This window comes from Tauraco erythrolophus, chromosome 29 (genome assembly GCF_009769465.1).
Source record: "Tauraco erythrolophus isolate bTauEry1 chromosome 29, bTauEry1.pri, whole genome shotgun sequence".
In the NCBI taxonomy this organism is placed as follows: domain Eukaryota; kingdom Metazoa; phylum Chordata; class Aves; order Musophagiformes; family Musophagidae; genus Tauraco; species Tauraco erythrolophus.
Window position 1 is genome coordinate 3,001,430 of NC_141493.1, and position 13,254 is coordinate 3,014,683.

General features: G+C 41.8%; 1 protein-coding gene across 1 annotated transcript in view; it reads left to right on the forward strand.

Annotated features, from left to right (window-relative positions):
• The window catches only part of DOCK5 (dedicator of cytokinesis 5), a 78,170-nt gene that overhangs the window by 42,559 nt on the left and 22,357 nt on the right, over positions 1-13,254 (forward strand). The window contains exons 22-32 of the mRNA XM_086627996.1: positions 1,686-1,820; positions 2,551-2,662; positions 3,797-3,867; positions 4,737-4,843; positions 5,290-5,426; positions 6,085-6,180; positions 7,080-7,178; positions 9,886-9,980; positions 11,218-11,296; positions 11,825-11,925; positions 13,008-13,066. Of these exons, the coding sequence (XP_086484122.1) occupies positions 1,686-1,820; positions 2,551-2,662; positions 3,797-3,867; positions 4,737-4,843; positions 5,290-5,426; positions 6,085-6,180; positions 7,080-7,178; positions 9,886-9,980; positions 11,218-11,296; positions 11,825-11,925; positions 13,008-13,066 (1,091 nt within the window). The remainder of the gene's footprint in view (positions 1-1,685; positions 1,821-2,550; positions 2,663-3,796; positions 3,868-4,736; positions 4,844-5,289; positions 5,427-6,084; positions 6,181-7,079; positions 7,179-9,885; positions 9,981-11,217; positions 11,297-11,824; positions 11,926-13,007; positions 13,067-13,254) is intronic.

The window sequence follows — 13,254 nt, forward strand, 5'->3', positions numbered from 1 at the left end:
ATTTTAGGGATGTGTTTGAATGGGGTCACAGGGAGAAACGGAACCATATGTGGCTGAAATAACATGAGCCACATTGTGGTTGATGGTAGGAGAGATAAAAATGATGTTCACCTCCACTGTCTGCCTACAACCAGGCAGATTGAGGAGGCCACCGACTTCAGAAAAGGGCTAAATGTCATGGCGAGGTTTAAACATGAAGATAACATGAGATTGCACTTATGTATTGAAACTCTGTCCCATAGACTGGCATTTGTTTAGAAGAAATTTGCAGTCCTTCACATTTGGCTACATGAATATGGACAATGGGAGTAATTCTGTTTCCCTGTAATGCTTTTATCTGTGGATCTGAAAGCAGTTTAAAAATATTCAGCTCACAGTTGTTAGTCCTGTTTTATCAGGGAAGGAAAAAGCTGATGAGCAGTCGACCTGTTGACTTCATGTACTTAAAAGTGAAGCATTTGTTTAAGTGGTGTAGGTAGTCATGGCTTGCGTGCCCAAGGACACCCAGGAAGTTGGCAGAGAAGCCAGGAATGACCCCCAGATCTCTTGACTTTCCAGCTCCTTGATCTGGTACCACTCAACCCAAAGGTCATTACCCTTGTGGTAACAGGCAACTAAAAAGTTAAAACCAGGGCCAATAGGGAGAGGAAAACCAGAAACCAAACTCCTTTTCACTTCTAAAAATCTCTTCTTGTTTTTGCTGATACACGCAAATTTCTAGTCCTGAGTATTCAGCCTCTCTTGGTGGCTGTCAACCTAAAGATAATTCGGTGAGGAAACAGGATTCCACAAATCTCTGAAGTCGCCATCTCCTGGATTGCTTTCTTCTCTGCCCTGGCCACACAATCACTGCTTGCATATGATTTCCTTTCTTTCTTCCCTATAACCTGTGGAAGATGCCTCATTCTTAATTGCCCTTTGCTATAAATAAATGTCTTTGGTTAATGAGCACACTGTATCTTAGCTTTGTTGTTCCCTTGCCTTTCTTCCCAGCTTAGCTTGACAGCGTGGTGCCTCTAGAATGCCAAGTGGACTGTAGTGTTATGTAGTGTCCTTCGTGTGCTCCACGGGCCAGAACCTGACAACTCAGGGAGCTCAGGATGCTGGCAGTGTGGCAAGTAGAGCAAGCAAGTGCAAAAGCTGTTGTCTGCTTGGCTAGCACTCACGCACCGCTTTGGGTGCTGGGAGTTGTTCAATGAAGAGAAGAGGATTTTGCCTGACTGTTAGCTACCATAGCACTCACAGGTCTTGATCTTCTGGTTTGGCAGAGACTAGATAGCAAATCCTTGTAATGTGTTTATGCAACCTCTGCCCACAGTTCTCAAAGCTCTTGGTCAGTATTGCTTCAGAAGAACTTTGTGCTCCACACATGGGAATGCTAACACGTGGAGAAGGTGTCAGTCCACTTTCTGTAGTAATAGGTTTTCCAGCTTCCTGAACACTTCATTTTAGGGAAAAAGCAGATCAAGAAGCTGGAATTCGTAGACAAATCTGTAGTCATGAACTGGTTATGAAAATCTGGCATTGCGTGAAGCCAAAGATTTCAGAAGGAAATGGGCTCTGAAGAGGAACCCCTCTGTTATCTCTTTATTAGACTGTAGTTCCTCCCTGGAATAAGGAAGCTGGACTTATACAGAAACTTAACTGCATCTATATTTATCCTCCTTTCTGTTTTATTTCCAAAGGAAACTCACCAAAGTACTGAACTGTTACGTGGGAAATGCTGATGACTCCAGCAAGACAGAATTGCTGTTTGCTGCTTTGAAAGCCCTGAAGTACCTGTTCCGATTCATTGTGCAGTCACGAATACTGTACCTGAGGTGAGGCCACGGTCGTTGCCGTCCCTGTGTCTCCTTTTGGAAGTCAGTGGTGTTCCTTCCAGTCAACACCACTGAGGGGGATATTCTTCAACATATCCTCTGTCCTTGAATTATTAAGAAGAGTATCTTTCTGCCCTTTGTTTACAGCTGGAGAAAATAAGTCGAGTAAAAAGTGAAATAAGTAATTTCAAGAGGAGAATCCTTTTAGTCACCTGTAGCATCCTATAAGCAGCGAATAGTAGTGCTGAAAAGGAACCCCTTATTTATTAAAAAACAATAAAACGTGGAATGACTTCCTTACTTCAAGAAACTTTAAGAAATGCACACACCGTTACGTGCTAGACAAGAGCCACACGTTGTCCAATTAGGGTATGGTCAAAGACAGTGGCTTTACCATAGCCTCAAAACATGTTTTCAAGGATGTACAGTGAATGTTTGGAATCCTTTTCTCATGTTCATTCTGGCTTTTTTGATTAATACAGAATGAGCTACTCGATTCTTGGAACTCAAGCAGTTTGATGTAAGGGCAGCTTAAAAAGTGTAGCTTTTCCCTTGTAATACATTTCAGCAGGAAACTACTGCAGCATCCCTGATGGCATTTTTACACTCGTGTCTGTGTAGAAGGAGATTGCTTTAAGATGTTGTTCCACAGAATAAAATCATATTTCAGCTACTGTGACTCTGTTAGCCTAGATTTATGTGTATAACTAGCTCTTTCTGTTCTTTGTAGGTTTTATGAGAAAAGTGAAGATGGAGATGAATTTAATGATGCAATACGCAAACTGTTCCTCTCCTTCAATGTCCTCATGGACCGGCCTTTAGAGGAGGCTGTCAAGATTAAGGTATGCATAATTTGCAGGGAGAGGTAATACCTTTTATTAGATCAACTGCTACAGTTGCAGAGGAAAGGAGGGAGGCAGAAAAAGGGACAAGCTTTGAGGCACGTGAAACCCATTCGGATGAGTCACACCACCTCTGAATGTCTGTTTTAATGAACTGTGCGTGGCAGAAAAGGAATATTTAAACCTCAAAGTTTATCAAATAAAGATGAGAGCTGTGGCTTTGCTGAAAACCCTTCAGCACGTGCTAGGATGAAAGCTAACAACCAATGAAGATGTAATCTGCTGCAGTGCGGGAGACTTTTCAACCAGGAACACCAGGCTTGGGGATGATGGAAACAGAAATGTTAAACCACTACAACAATCAACATAATGCTGGGAATGAAAGTAATGGAAAAAACAAGTAGTTTCTAAATGTATCTTAGAATTTATACATGCTTGTTTTTCTGGTGTCGACCGGATTACGAACCTTCCGCTGATGCTCCTCCTCAGAGCATCACAGCCATGCAATGAGGCTGCTAAATTGCTTGCTTGCTTTCAGTTCTTCTAGCCAACATGCTTCTCTGTTTGAAGGAAAGATTGATTCTGGACTTTGAATTAGCACTTGGGTGGTTAAAAGCCCAACTTTGATTCTCACGCAGGCAGAGCAGCTGCTGGCAGCAGCCATAGACCATCACAGGAAGGGTTTTAGTTGCTGCTGCACCTAGTTGTCTGGATGTACATTTATGAAAACTGTATTAGCACCCAGATAACTCCTTACTGTGCATGTGTACGTGGTAAAGTATGTGGAACACCGAGTCAGTTTAACTGTGACTAGTGCTTTTCATGTCAGTCTATGGGAGCTTAATCCCTGGAACTGCAGGATGTTTGCCAAAACTAAAGAACGTAGCTACGAATCCTTCCTCCCTCACCTTTTCCGCTCTACGCTGCAGGTGTGTGGTTGCTGGAGGCTCTTTGGATGCATAAATTTTAAGACAGTTCTCTACAGGTGTCTGCATATTTGCTCTTGACAAAAACTAGAGTTGCTATGTGAGCTATGGGCATTGTTGTTGAGCCTTTACACCCTTGTAGAATGAACAAGCTAGTCTAACTCGGTTTCCCTGTGTGTTTCACATCCTTGTTTTTTTTTTCTTGCAGGGTGCAGCTTTAAAGTATTTGCCAAGCATCATAAATGATGTGAAACTAGTATTTGACCCCGTTGAGCTCAGGTATCTGTGTTAAGTTTGTTTGTCCTCTAAACCCAGCTCATCTGTTGGGAAGAACTTTGGAAACTTTCCTAAAGAGAGCCTCTCTGATTATGACATGATGATGCACGTACCGTGCAGGTATTTGAGGAAGCATTTGCAGGGCTCTAAAGGAAGCCAGTTTAGTTCAAAGGAATCTGTGCATCTCAACTGCTCGTGCTTAGACACTTAGAGATTTCACTGAAAACCAAAATTTGAGGACTGGGGTGTGATATGTTGAAATGTTCTGCAAGTTTCCACCAATTCTTAATGGTTGTTTCTGAGATAAACTGAAATGTGTGACAAAGACATGCCCTTGGCTGGGAAAACAAAAGTTGTATTTATTCAGGAAATTCACAACACTGTGGATTTCTCTTCTTTGGTGTTCATATGCCCAGAACCTGCCAACCATGCCTTTTTGTTCTGACACACGTAATTTGCTCATAAACAGTAGACAGACAGCAAATGTACATGGAATTGAATTTAATGGAATCTTGGATTGAAATGAGTCATCATGCTTGATGAAAGGGGCATCTGGAAGGATGTGCTCTTGCAACTGTATATAGCAGTGTTTCAAGTTTCAGCAGTGGTCTGCTGAAGCTTTGCAAAATTCTACTTTCATTTTGTATGAAAATAAGTATGATTTATCTTGTGCTGGCACTGGAGGGCAGGTAGTATTGCCTAATTGAAGCTTTTGTGATAGATCTAGTGTGTCTTGAGATGCAAGCTTCATTGTAGGAGTTTTAAAAGAGATGAAGCCTGCAGTTTCTGAATACTGGACAGTGGAACTGTAGGATGGAGTCACATTGGGTGGAAACGCTGACTGTCTGCTTGCTTTGTGGTTTGCACACTAGTGTCCTCTTCAGCAAGTTTATCCAAAGTATTCCTGACAACCAGCTGGTTCGACAGAAGCTAAACTGCATGACCAAGATAGTCGAGAGTGAGCTGTTCAAGCAGACCGGTAAGTGGCAAATTGAAGTCTCTGGATTCTGGATGAGGCCACACACCCTTTAAAACAAAAACATCTCTCAAGTTTACGTGTCCTTTACATCAACAGTAGTCTGCTGTTAAATCCCTCTTCAGAAATATTCCTTGCCATGGAACAACTGAAAGGTTTTTTGCTGTTCAGTCTTTATACAGTGCCGAATAGCGTAGGATCCTGATCCAGGGTGTTCATTTAGCAAGAGGCAGAAGGTGAGAGTGTGCTGTTTGATGCAATACACGTAATTACAGGTTATTTATGACTCTCTCTAATCTGTTAGTGGTAACTCAAGTGAATTTAAGCATGTTTGGATGTTCAAAATAAAGTAGTTATGAGCAGAAAGCTATGGTGTGGTACCCATGTGTAGTGAATGCTGAAGAACTTCCTGAGACCAACAAGATGCAATGCTCTGTTTCATTTTTTAGAATGCAGAGATGCTCTTCTGCCTCTACTAATAGATCAGCTAAGCGGCCAGTTGGATGACAATTCAAACAAGCCTGACCACGAGGCCAGCTCACAGCTACTTAGCAGTGTTCTTGAAGTCCTGGATCGGAAAGACGTGGTGAGCATGAACTGTCAAGGGTGCAAATTAAGGTTAATTCTTCTTTTGAGAAGTTATGGCCAAGAAATGTTGTCAACTTACACTTTAAAGAATTACAAAGTTCTGATCTCTGCAGAAATTGTGTTGCGTTGCTGCATGGTTCTTTGAATCTCTTTGCACATAAAGTAGCTGTTGAATTAGTGGTTATCACTACAGTACAAAAAGCAATTACTTTCCTTTCTAGGGACCAAAACGTTATTCCCAACTACTTTGGTGGCCTGTTGAATTATTTGAAGCAAGTAGTAGAAGTATTTGGTTTCTCCTTTTCTCTGCTATGCAGTAGGGACAACAAACATCATTCAGTCAGGAGACTACAGTTACTCACCACATTAGTCATGGTAATTGATTCTAAGTTGCTGTGAACAGAATAGCTGGAGCTGAAGAGCTGTTTGATTTAGCTCTGCCAGGATGAACTAATGAAGCTGATCAATTATGCGAGCTCTCCACCAAGTGTATCCCTACAGTATTTGAATCGATTGCTCGTGTGTTTTAATTCTCCTTTTTTGTACCCTCTAATAGCAAGTAACCACTGTCAGGGCAGTCCCCCCATGCTGAGAGCACTCTATAGAACAGTATACATTAAGAATTGTCTCACATTTTCCTCACTGGATATCCCCAGGGGCAGACTGGTTTCCACATCCAGCTGATCATGGAACGCCTGCTAAGGAGAGTAAACCGCACGGTGATCGGAATGAGCAGACAGTCTCCACACATTGTGAGAGCCTTTTACTTGCTTCAGTTATTACTTTACCGTTTGTTACAGTGGAATTTATTCTCCTGGGAGATCCCAGTGTGTAGCAGTGGTTTATGAAATCATCTTTCCGTTTCCTGCAGGGCTTCTGTGCCACTAAAACATGGCTTTTCGTGGTTTTCTGAGACCAGGTATTAGGGTACAAATTGTCCTATTCCAGCAGCAGGTCGAACTGAGTCACAGCTGGCTGTGATTTCAAGTTCCTTTGGGCCCTTGTGCACAGAGAATTTGGTTTCAGTGCAGTTTCTAATACACAAGGAGTCTTTGCTGAAAAAATGCTCTTTTGTCACCTTGACTGAATAGGATTAAATGCTAAAGGATGAGGCATCTCTAAGGGGCATTTCTGACTACTGTGTGGCAACTCAGAAGGTGTAAGCAAGTTGATATGTTTTAATTTACCCGGTACTTCATCTACAGAAAGATGGAAAAATGAAGAGCTGGGTGTTTATAGCAGTCTTTTATTTTTTGATAACTCTAAGGTCAAGTTAATGCTGTTACCGATACGTCAGCTGGGAGAATTAAAGTTGCCATAGTAAATTTGAAAAATCATAGAATCATGATACAATGAAGTGATTCATACATATTATTTTTTTCTGTTGTTTCGAGGGTGTGTTTTTCTTGCAAACTGGGTTCCCTGGGGAGAAAGAAAGCTATGCCTAGACTTTGTATTTGAAATGTAGGAAGTCTGGACTAGTTTATGGTAGAGGACTAAACAGTCACACAGGCTGATGCCAGGACATAGACAAGCAGGATTTTGATCAGTGATATTTGATTAAGCAGAACTCTGAAAGTATATGCAATGCTTTCAACTTACAGTACTTAATACAGGAAAATAACAAAATGTTTTGTTTTTCCTATTCTAGGGTATTTTTGTGGCCTGCATGACAGCCATCCTGAGGCAGATGGAAGATTCCCATTACAACTATTACATCAGTACCTTCAAAACCAAGCAGGACATTATGGTAAGTCAGCCTGGCTGGGGGATTAGCCCAGTCCATAAAGAATTACACTCTGCTTCTGAAAGGTCACTTTGAGTTATCGTTTTCCGTTTGAAGTGGTGGTACTGCGTTCATCAGCAATGACTTAGGGGCACCTAATGCCACAGTCACTGGGGATATATTCACATCACCCCTGCTGGGTATACACAGTGGATGTGGACTCAGTAGAGCCTGAGAATAGCATTTGCAGCATTGAGTAAAAACATGTTTAATGACTATTTAAGTCTGTGCAATTAAAAAGTCAGGAACCAGAAGAGTGAACGATGATGAAAAGGAAAAGCGTTTTCCCCTTTCATGCTCTCACTGTGTCTTTGTGATCCTGTTCTCTTTATCTACTTCTTTCTAATTCTTTCCTCTCTTCTAGAGTCTAATTAAATACTTTAGTCATGCTTTAGTGGGCAGCAATGCAAATAGTTCCCTTCATGTTAAAAAATGGGTACAATTCACGTCCCCTTGACTTTCAATATGAAACCAGGTGAAACATTAGGTATTTGGTTTTGTTTGTTTTCTCTTTTTTCAAGGCCCTTAGAATTAACAACTCTGTCCAGACTTTTCCCCAGACTGCCCAAAACAAGTCAGAACCAAACCCAGTGTTTATGCAAGTCTCTGACGCGCGACGCTGCAACTATTCTGTCTTTTTTGTCCCCATACTCTTTGTTTTGCAGAGTAGAATTGCTTGCTTATTTAAATACTGGCTGAGGAAGTGCCTGGAGTTGTGTTCTTCCTGTAAAAGCTAGATCAAAACCCACAAGAAGGTGTTTGTAATTCATTTTGGATGGCAAGGTGATCTCTGTCTCCCTGTGCAGTTGGAATTGCTTGCAATCTGTTGAGCAACATAGCCACCTACAGGACACACACATTTCTGTCCCTTCTGCAGCTAAAAGGCCACTTGGCTGGATAGAGAGCACTCATCATCTAGTTTTAGAATTGCTTTTTATAATACCCAAATCATTCTTCATTAAAGAAGGAAAAAAAAAATTAAGTAGGTACAGGAATTTTGCCAGCATTCATCAAGTAAATGAATGAAAAGGTTTTCAGCAGGGTTAAGTAGAAATACTATGTCTGAGGAGGAAGAGCTAGAAAAATAAATCTGATGGATTTCAGAAAAACATGAATTCAAGGCAGAATTAAAACAAATTTTATGTTGAGTGAACCTCAATATAGAATTTTTTTTCTCTTTCCTGAAAAGCAATTGAGCTCAAGCGTCCTAACCTAAGTTGAAGGTAAGGTTAAGCAAGTGCTTCAAAGCTTTCCTGAAATGTAAACTTCAGACTGAAGCTCAGCTTGCAAGTTGAAGGTGTGTCTTGTTTTTTCTCATGATTCTGCATCTTCTGACTTAAATATTGCTCTGTGTGTATACATAAAGCTTCTACATGAAGACGTTTGAAGAGTGTGAATTACATAATCCTTAAAACTACCTGCATTTCACTTAAGCAGATACTCATTGAAAATACCAATTTGCAATCTAATTTTTACAAATCCTTAAATCTACTGAAGCCAGCCTGTGTTTGTGGTGGTATAGTAGTTGTTAATACCAATAGAACATTGTATTTTGTTTCACTGCAGTAATTGTTTTTTATTTATTTTTGTTGTTTATTGTTGGGTTTTATTTGCACTGGTGTTTTCAGTCCTGGCATTGCATCATTACTTGGTTGGTTTAGCACTGTTGTAAGTTAATTCATACCTTCAAGGTGCCCCTTGTCAAGTCCAAACCTTTCCATCAAGCTCCAATTTAATAATGCCTAAAGGATTTTTACTGAGGCAGCACCAAATGCCCATTTCTCTCTCTACTCCATCGTTGCTTGCCAATTCCTTAGAGCAAGCTGTTCAGCTCAACAGAACTATTTTTTGCTCATGATCTTTGCAAGGTGGTGATTTCTCCTGTGACCTTCTTTGGTTCCTCTCATTTTTGAATGTTTTGTAGAGAATAGAATCCATTTAATTGCTCATAGGTAGCGTTTATATCTGTAGAGATCACAATATAGAGATCAATATTCTTGATATTACCTTCTTTTGCTCATCTCTCTTCTGTTTCCTTTTCCTTTCTTCTTACTCTGTAATTCAACCTTGCCTTGCCCAAGTCTTAAGGTGTGATAGTTTTGTTTGGAGCAGTTCAGTGTTTGTGCAAAAAGTGTCTTTTCTGCAATAATGTTTTAAACCATGTGTCTGACAGCATGTTTGCTGCCTCTGTTTGACTATCTGTCGTAAACTGCACCAGAAAGGACTTAACTAGTGGGGGAAGTGAAAAATACATTATAATTTCCATCTTCATAGAAGATGCTGCATAGGGCTGTTACACTGTCATCATGCAGACATTTGGAAACAAGTCCTTGAGTATTGGTTTTGCTTTTTAATCCAGCTTGTGCACCAGAACTCCCTACACACAACTTAATTCAAAACAGTAAAGACAGATTTAATTAAACAGATCAACATGTTCTGTGGAATTATTTCTCCTTCTGTAATTGAATGAATGAGATGTCAGAAATAATTTAGTTATTGGAATATACCCACACAATAAGATATCCTTCTTGGGAGGTACAGCGTATTGATTGCTGATCAATGCCATCTTTAATCAATGCAGCTGCAAACGTTTGCATTTCCCTATATTTTCATGTGCATAAGAGACTGCTGTGTTCAACCTGATGTGCTGTGGTTTTTATTTTTCCAACAGGACTTCCTGATGGAAACATTCATTATGTTTAAGGATCTGATTGGAAAAAACGTCTATGCAGCTGACTGGATGGTCATGAATATGATGCAGAGCAGGTACGTAATTGCTGCTATTTTAAGTCTTGCTGCTGCTTCAGAGCCCTCCTGGTCCTGCAAGGAGGGTGGCTCACACAAGCAGGCTTGAAATCACTGGGGTTACGTAGGCTCGTTGTCTTCTGCAGTTGCAGGGTGATGTAAATGGGGTTTCGGTAGGTTGTGGTGCCCGCACGGTTCTGCTGACAGAACTGGAAATCTTTCTTCTCCTGCCCAAAGGCACCCGATCAAAACCATACTGTCTTTCATCCAGTTGCTTATCTGCTGGAGAGCACCACGTAAATCAGAGGAGCCGTTTAGATTTCAGTTCTGGGGCAATCACGTGCCAGACATGACGCTAGGGTCGGACACAAGCATGGTGTAGGGCCGAGTGTGCGAGCCTGAGAGCTACAGCTACCCAGCTTCACTCTGCCCTCGGCCCAGGACCTTGTTTGGCCTCCTGGGAGTCAGTCTCTCCTGCTCAGTCTGTAGTTGAGATGGCCTTGGCTCGCTGGCTGCTGTGCTAAGTAGCAAAGCATGGCCAGAACCTGCCATCCACGACACCGCGGGGGCTATGCCCTGTGAGTTTAATGGTCCCACAGGCTGGGGGCAGAGTGGAGAAAAAACAGGCATGCAACTCCTGTTTGCATGGCACAGTCGTGCAGCTCATCTCCAACATGTGCTGTGTCACGGGGGTGCAGTGTGGAGGAGGACAGGAAAATGGCAAGTTCCTTGGATGCTTCAGCGGAGAGGATGGGCTAAACTTAACAGAAGCTGCCATCTGGAATGACATTGCACTGTCAAAGAGATTGGATGACCCCAAATGTGGTTTTGGTTTTGATCCACCTCCAGTCAAGGTTTCTTTTGCTCAGAATCATAGAATCATAGAATGGTTAGGGCTGGAAGGGACCTTCAAAGGTCATCTAGTCCAACCCCCCTGCAAGGAACAGGGATATCTCCAACTAGATCAGGTTGCTCAGGGCCTCATCCAGCCTGGCCTTGAACGTCTCCAGGGATGGAGCATCCACCACCTCTCTGGGCAACCTGTTCCAGTGTTCTACAACTCTCAACAGAAACAGGAGAATAACTTTCCCTGAGTGTCCCTCTTCTGGGAAAGAGGGGAAATAGCATTACAGAAGAATACCTGTCTTAATTGGGAGCATCTGTTCTGTCTCCTGAGCTTACATGTAGAAGTCATAAACCCAGAACTGCGATGTTACTTTTTTAAGAGACTTTTATTTGATCTTTTGATCTCTTCCAGGGTTTTCCTCCGGGCAGTGAACCAATTTACCACTGTACTCAACCGTGTCTTTCTGGATGAAGCAAATTTTGAACTTCAGGTAATAGTTCCATTGTTCGTGTATTTTCTTGTGGACCCCAACCCTGCAAGGCAGGAAGAACAAACAGATCCCACCGTTAACAGATTGGTTGATGTGGAGCATGCCTGTGGAAAATGTCCGTGGTCTTTTACAGGAAAGCTGCTGAGTGCCAAGCAGTTCTGGGTGGCAGAACTCTGTGGTCAGTGAGGCAGTGCCACTGCTGCAGGCTTCGCAAGGTCACACTGAGCATCTTGCTGGCCCTAGCTGATCTGTGCTTGGCTAGGGAAGAACAAAATGCTGCACGGGTGTACCCGCTGTTGCTTCCTTTAGTTGGAAAGCACAAGCTAGAAAGAGTGAGAAGTTTTGAGTTGCCATGTGCTCCTGGCTCGCCTGCTGTGGTGAGAGCACAGACTCATCTGCCAGCTCACTGTTGTGTCCCCGTTAACACCTACCTGGGACACTGCAGCGTTTGGGGCTGGGTAGCTCTGTTGTGGTGGTTGTTGCTTTTCCTTTGTCTTCTCCTAGTTTAGACTTGTTTCTCTTCCACAGCTCTGGAATAACTATTTCCATTTGGCAGTGGCCTTTCTCACTCATGAATCCCTCCAGCTGGAGACCTTCTCACAAGCCAAACGCAACAAAATTATCAAGAAGTGAGTTTACATTTTAAAAGTTGCCAGGCTTTCCTGCTTTTAAGAAGCTTTATTTATCCTGTTCCAGACATACCCTGTGCAATCTTAGAGTGAGGTGAAGGATGCCATAGGAGTGCTTGATTAGGGAATGATGAGAAAGGAAGGAGAGGTGACTAGGACAGATGTCAGGTTTTTACACTGTGGATGCCCAAGTCTGGTCAGACAGATCCTGAGTTGTTTGGGCTGAATTTAAGCATCTTGCCAAAAGATTCTTTCCGCTCTAAGGTCTGTAATAGAAGGCTTGCCATAGTTCCCAAAGCAATACCTCATGCAATTCCTCAGCTGTTGCATAAGGTAGGTAAGCAAGAATCCTAAAAGACCTGCAACTTTTTAGTCTCCTTTCTTTGCTTTTTCTGCTTTGAAAGCGAGAGCACTTCAGAGGCTTTCATCAACTGAAAAGTAGTAATTTTGAGTAACTTGGCCAAATTCACAAAGATGCTGAGCAGCTTTTACGTCCATGTTTAGCTGAAATCTTGTGCCCAAATATCTTTGTAGATCTTGACATAGAATTTTGTTAGGGCATACATAGTTACTGTTTGCCATCTTTTTTCTGCAATAATGACAGCTTTAAGAAGCCTGGTAATTAAGTATTCCTGTGTTCTCTCAATGTCAGCAGTTAAAGTTTTAGGAGGAAAAAAAAAACACAAATACAACAAAAATTCTGGGTAGAATTTCATGAAGCAGCAGGGCTGCAGCTTTATTCTGCTCTCAGGCAATCTGCAGTCTTCTGTCATAGTGGCACATGGCCATTCTCTTCCTGTGTGCATTGAGCTTTGCTGCTGGGCAGGGTAAGGAAGAAAAAAGAGGTGAACATCTAACAAAAGGATATTTAATCCTGAGGAACTTCTTGGCAGACCCTTAGTAGGGAAGGTAGTCTGTGAGACCCCTTGGTAGAAATGCCCGGGTTTGTTTTATGTGGGGTGTTTTCTGTAAGGAGAGGGTAATAGATTTTGTGGGTTTGATATTAAATTTCTTCAGCAGTTTTGTAAAGGTGATTTCAATGCGTAGGCCTTTTTCATCTTTTTCTAATATTTTTTTTCTAGATATGGAGACATGAGGAAAGAAATTGGCTTCAAAATAAGGGATATGTGGTATAACCTGGGTGAGTTCCAGCTAAAGAATTATCTTTATTCAAACTCTCAAGCTGGGTTTCAAATTCTTTATTTTTTATAAAAATTGCTCATGTTTAATGTGGGGAAATACACTTAAGGGTCAGCTGTTTCAGAGCACAAAATCTCTTTCTTTTTCTGTGAATAGCTTGCAAAAGCTAATTCACACGTCAGCTGCTGA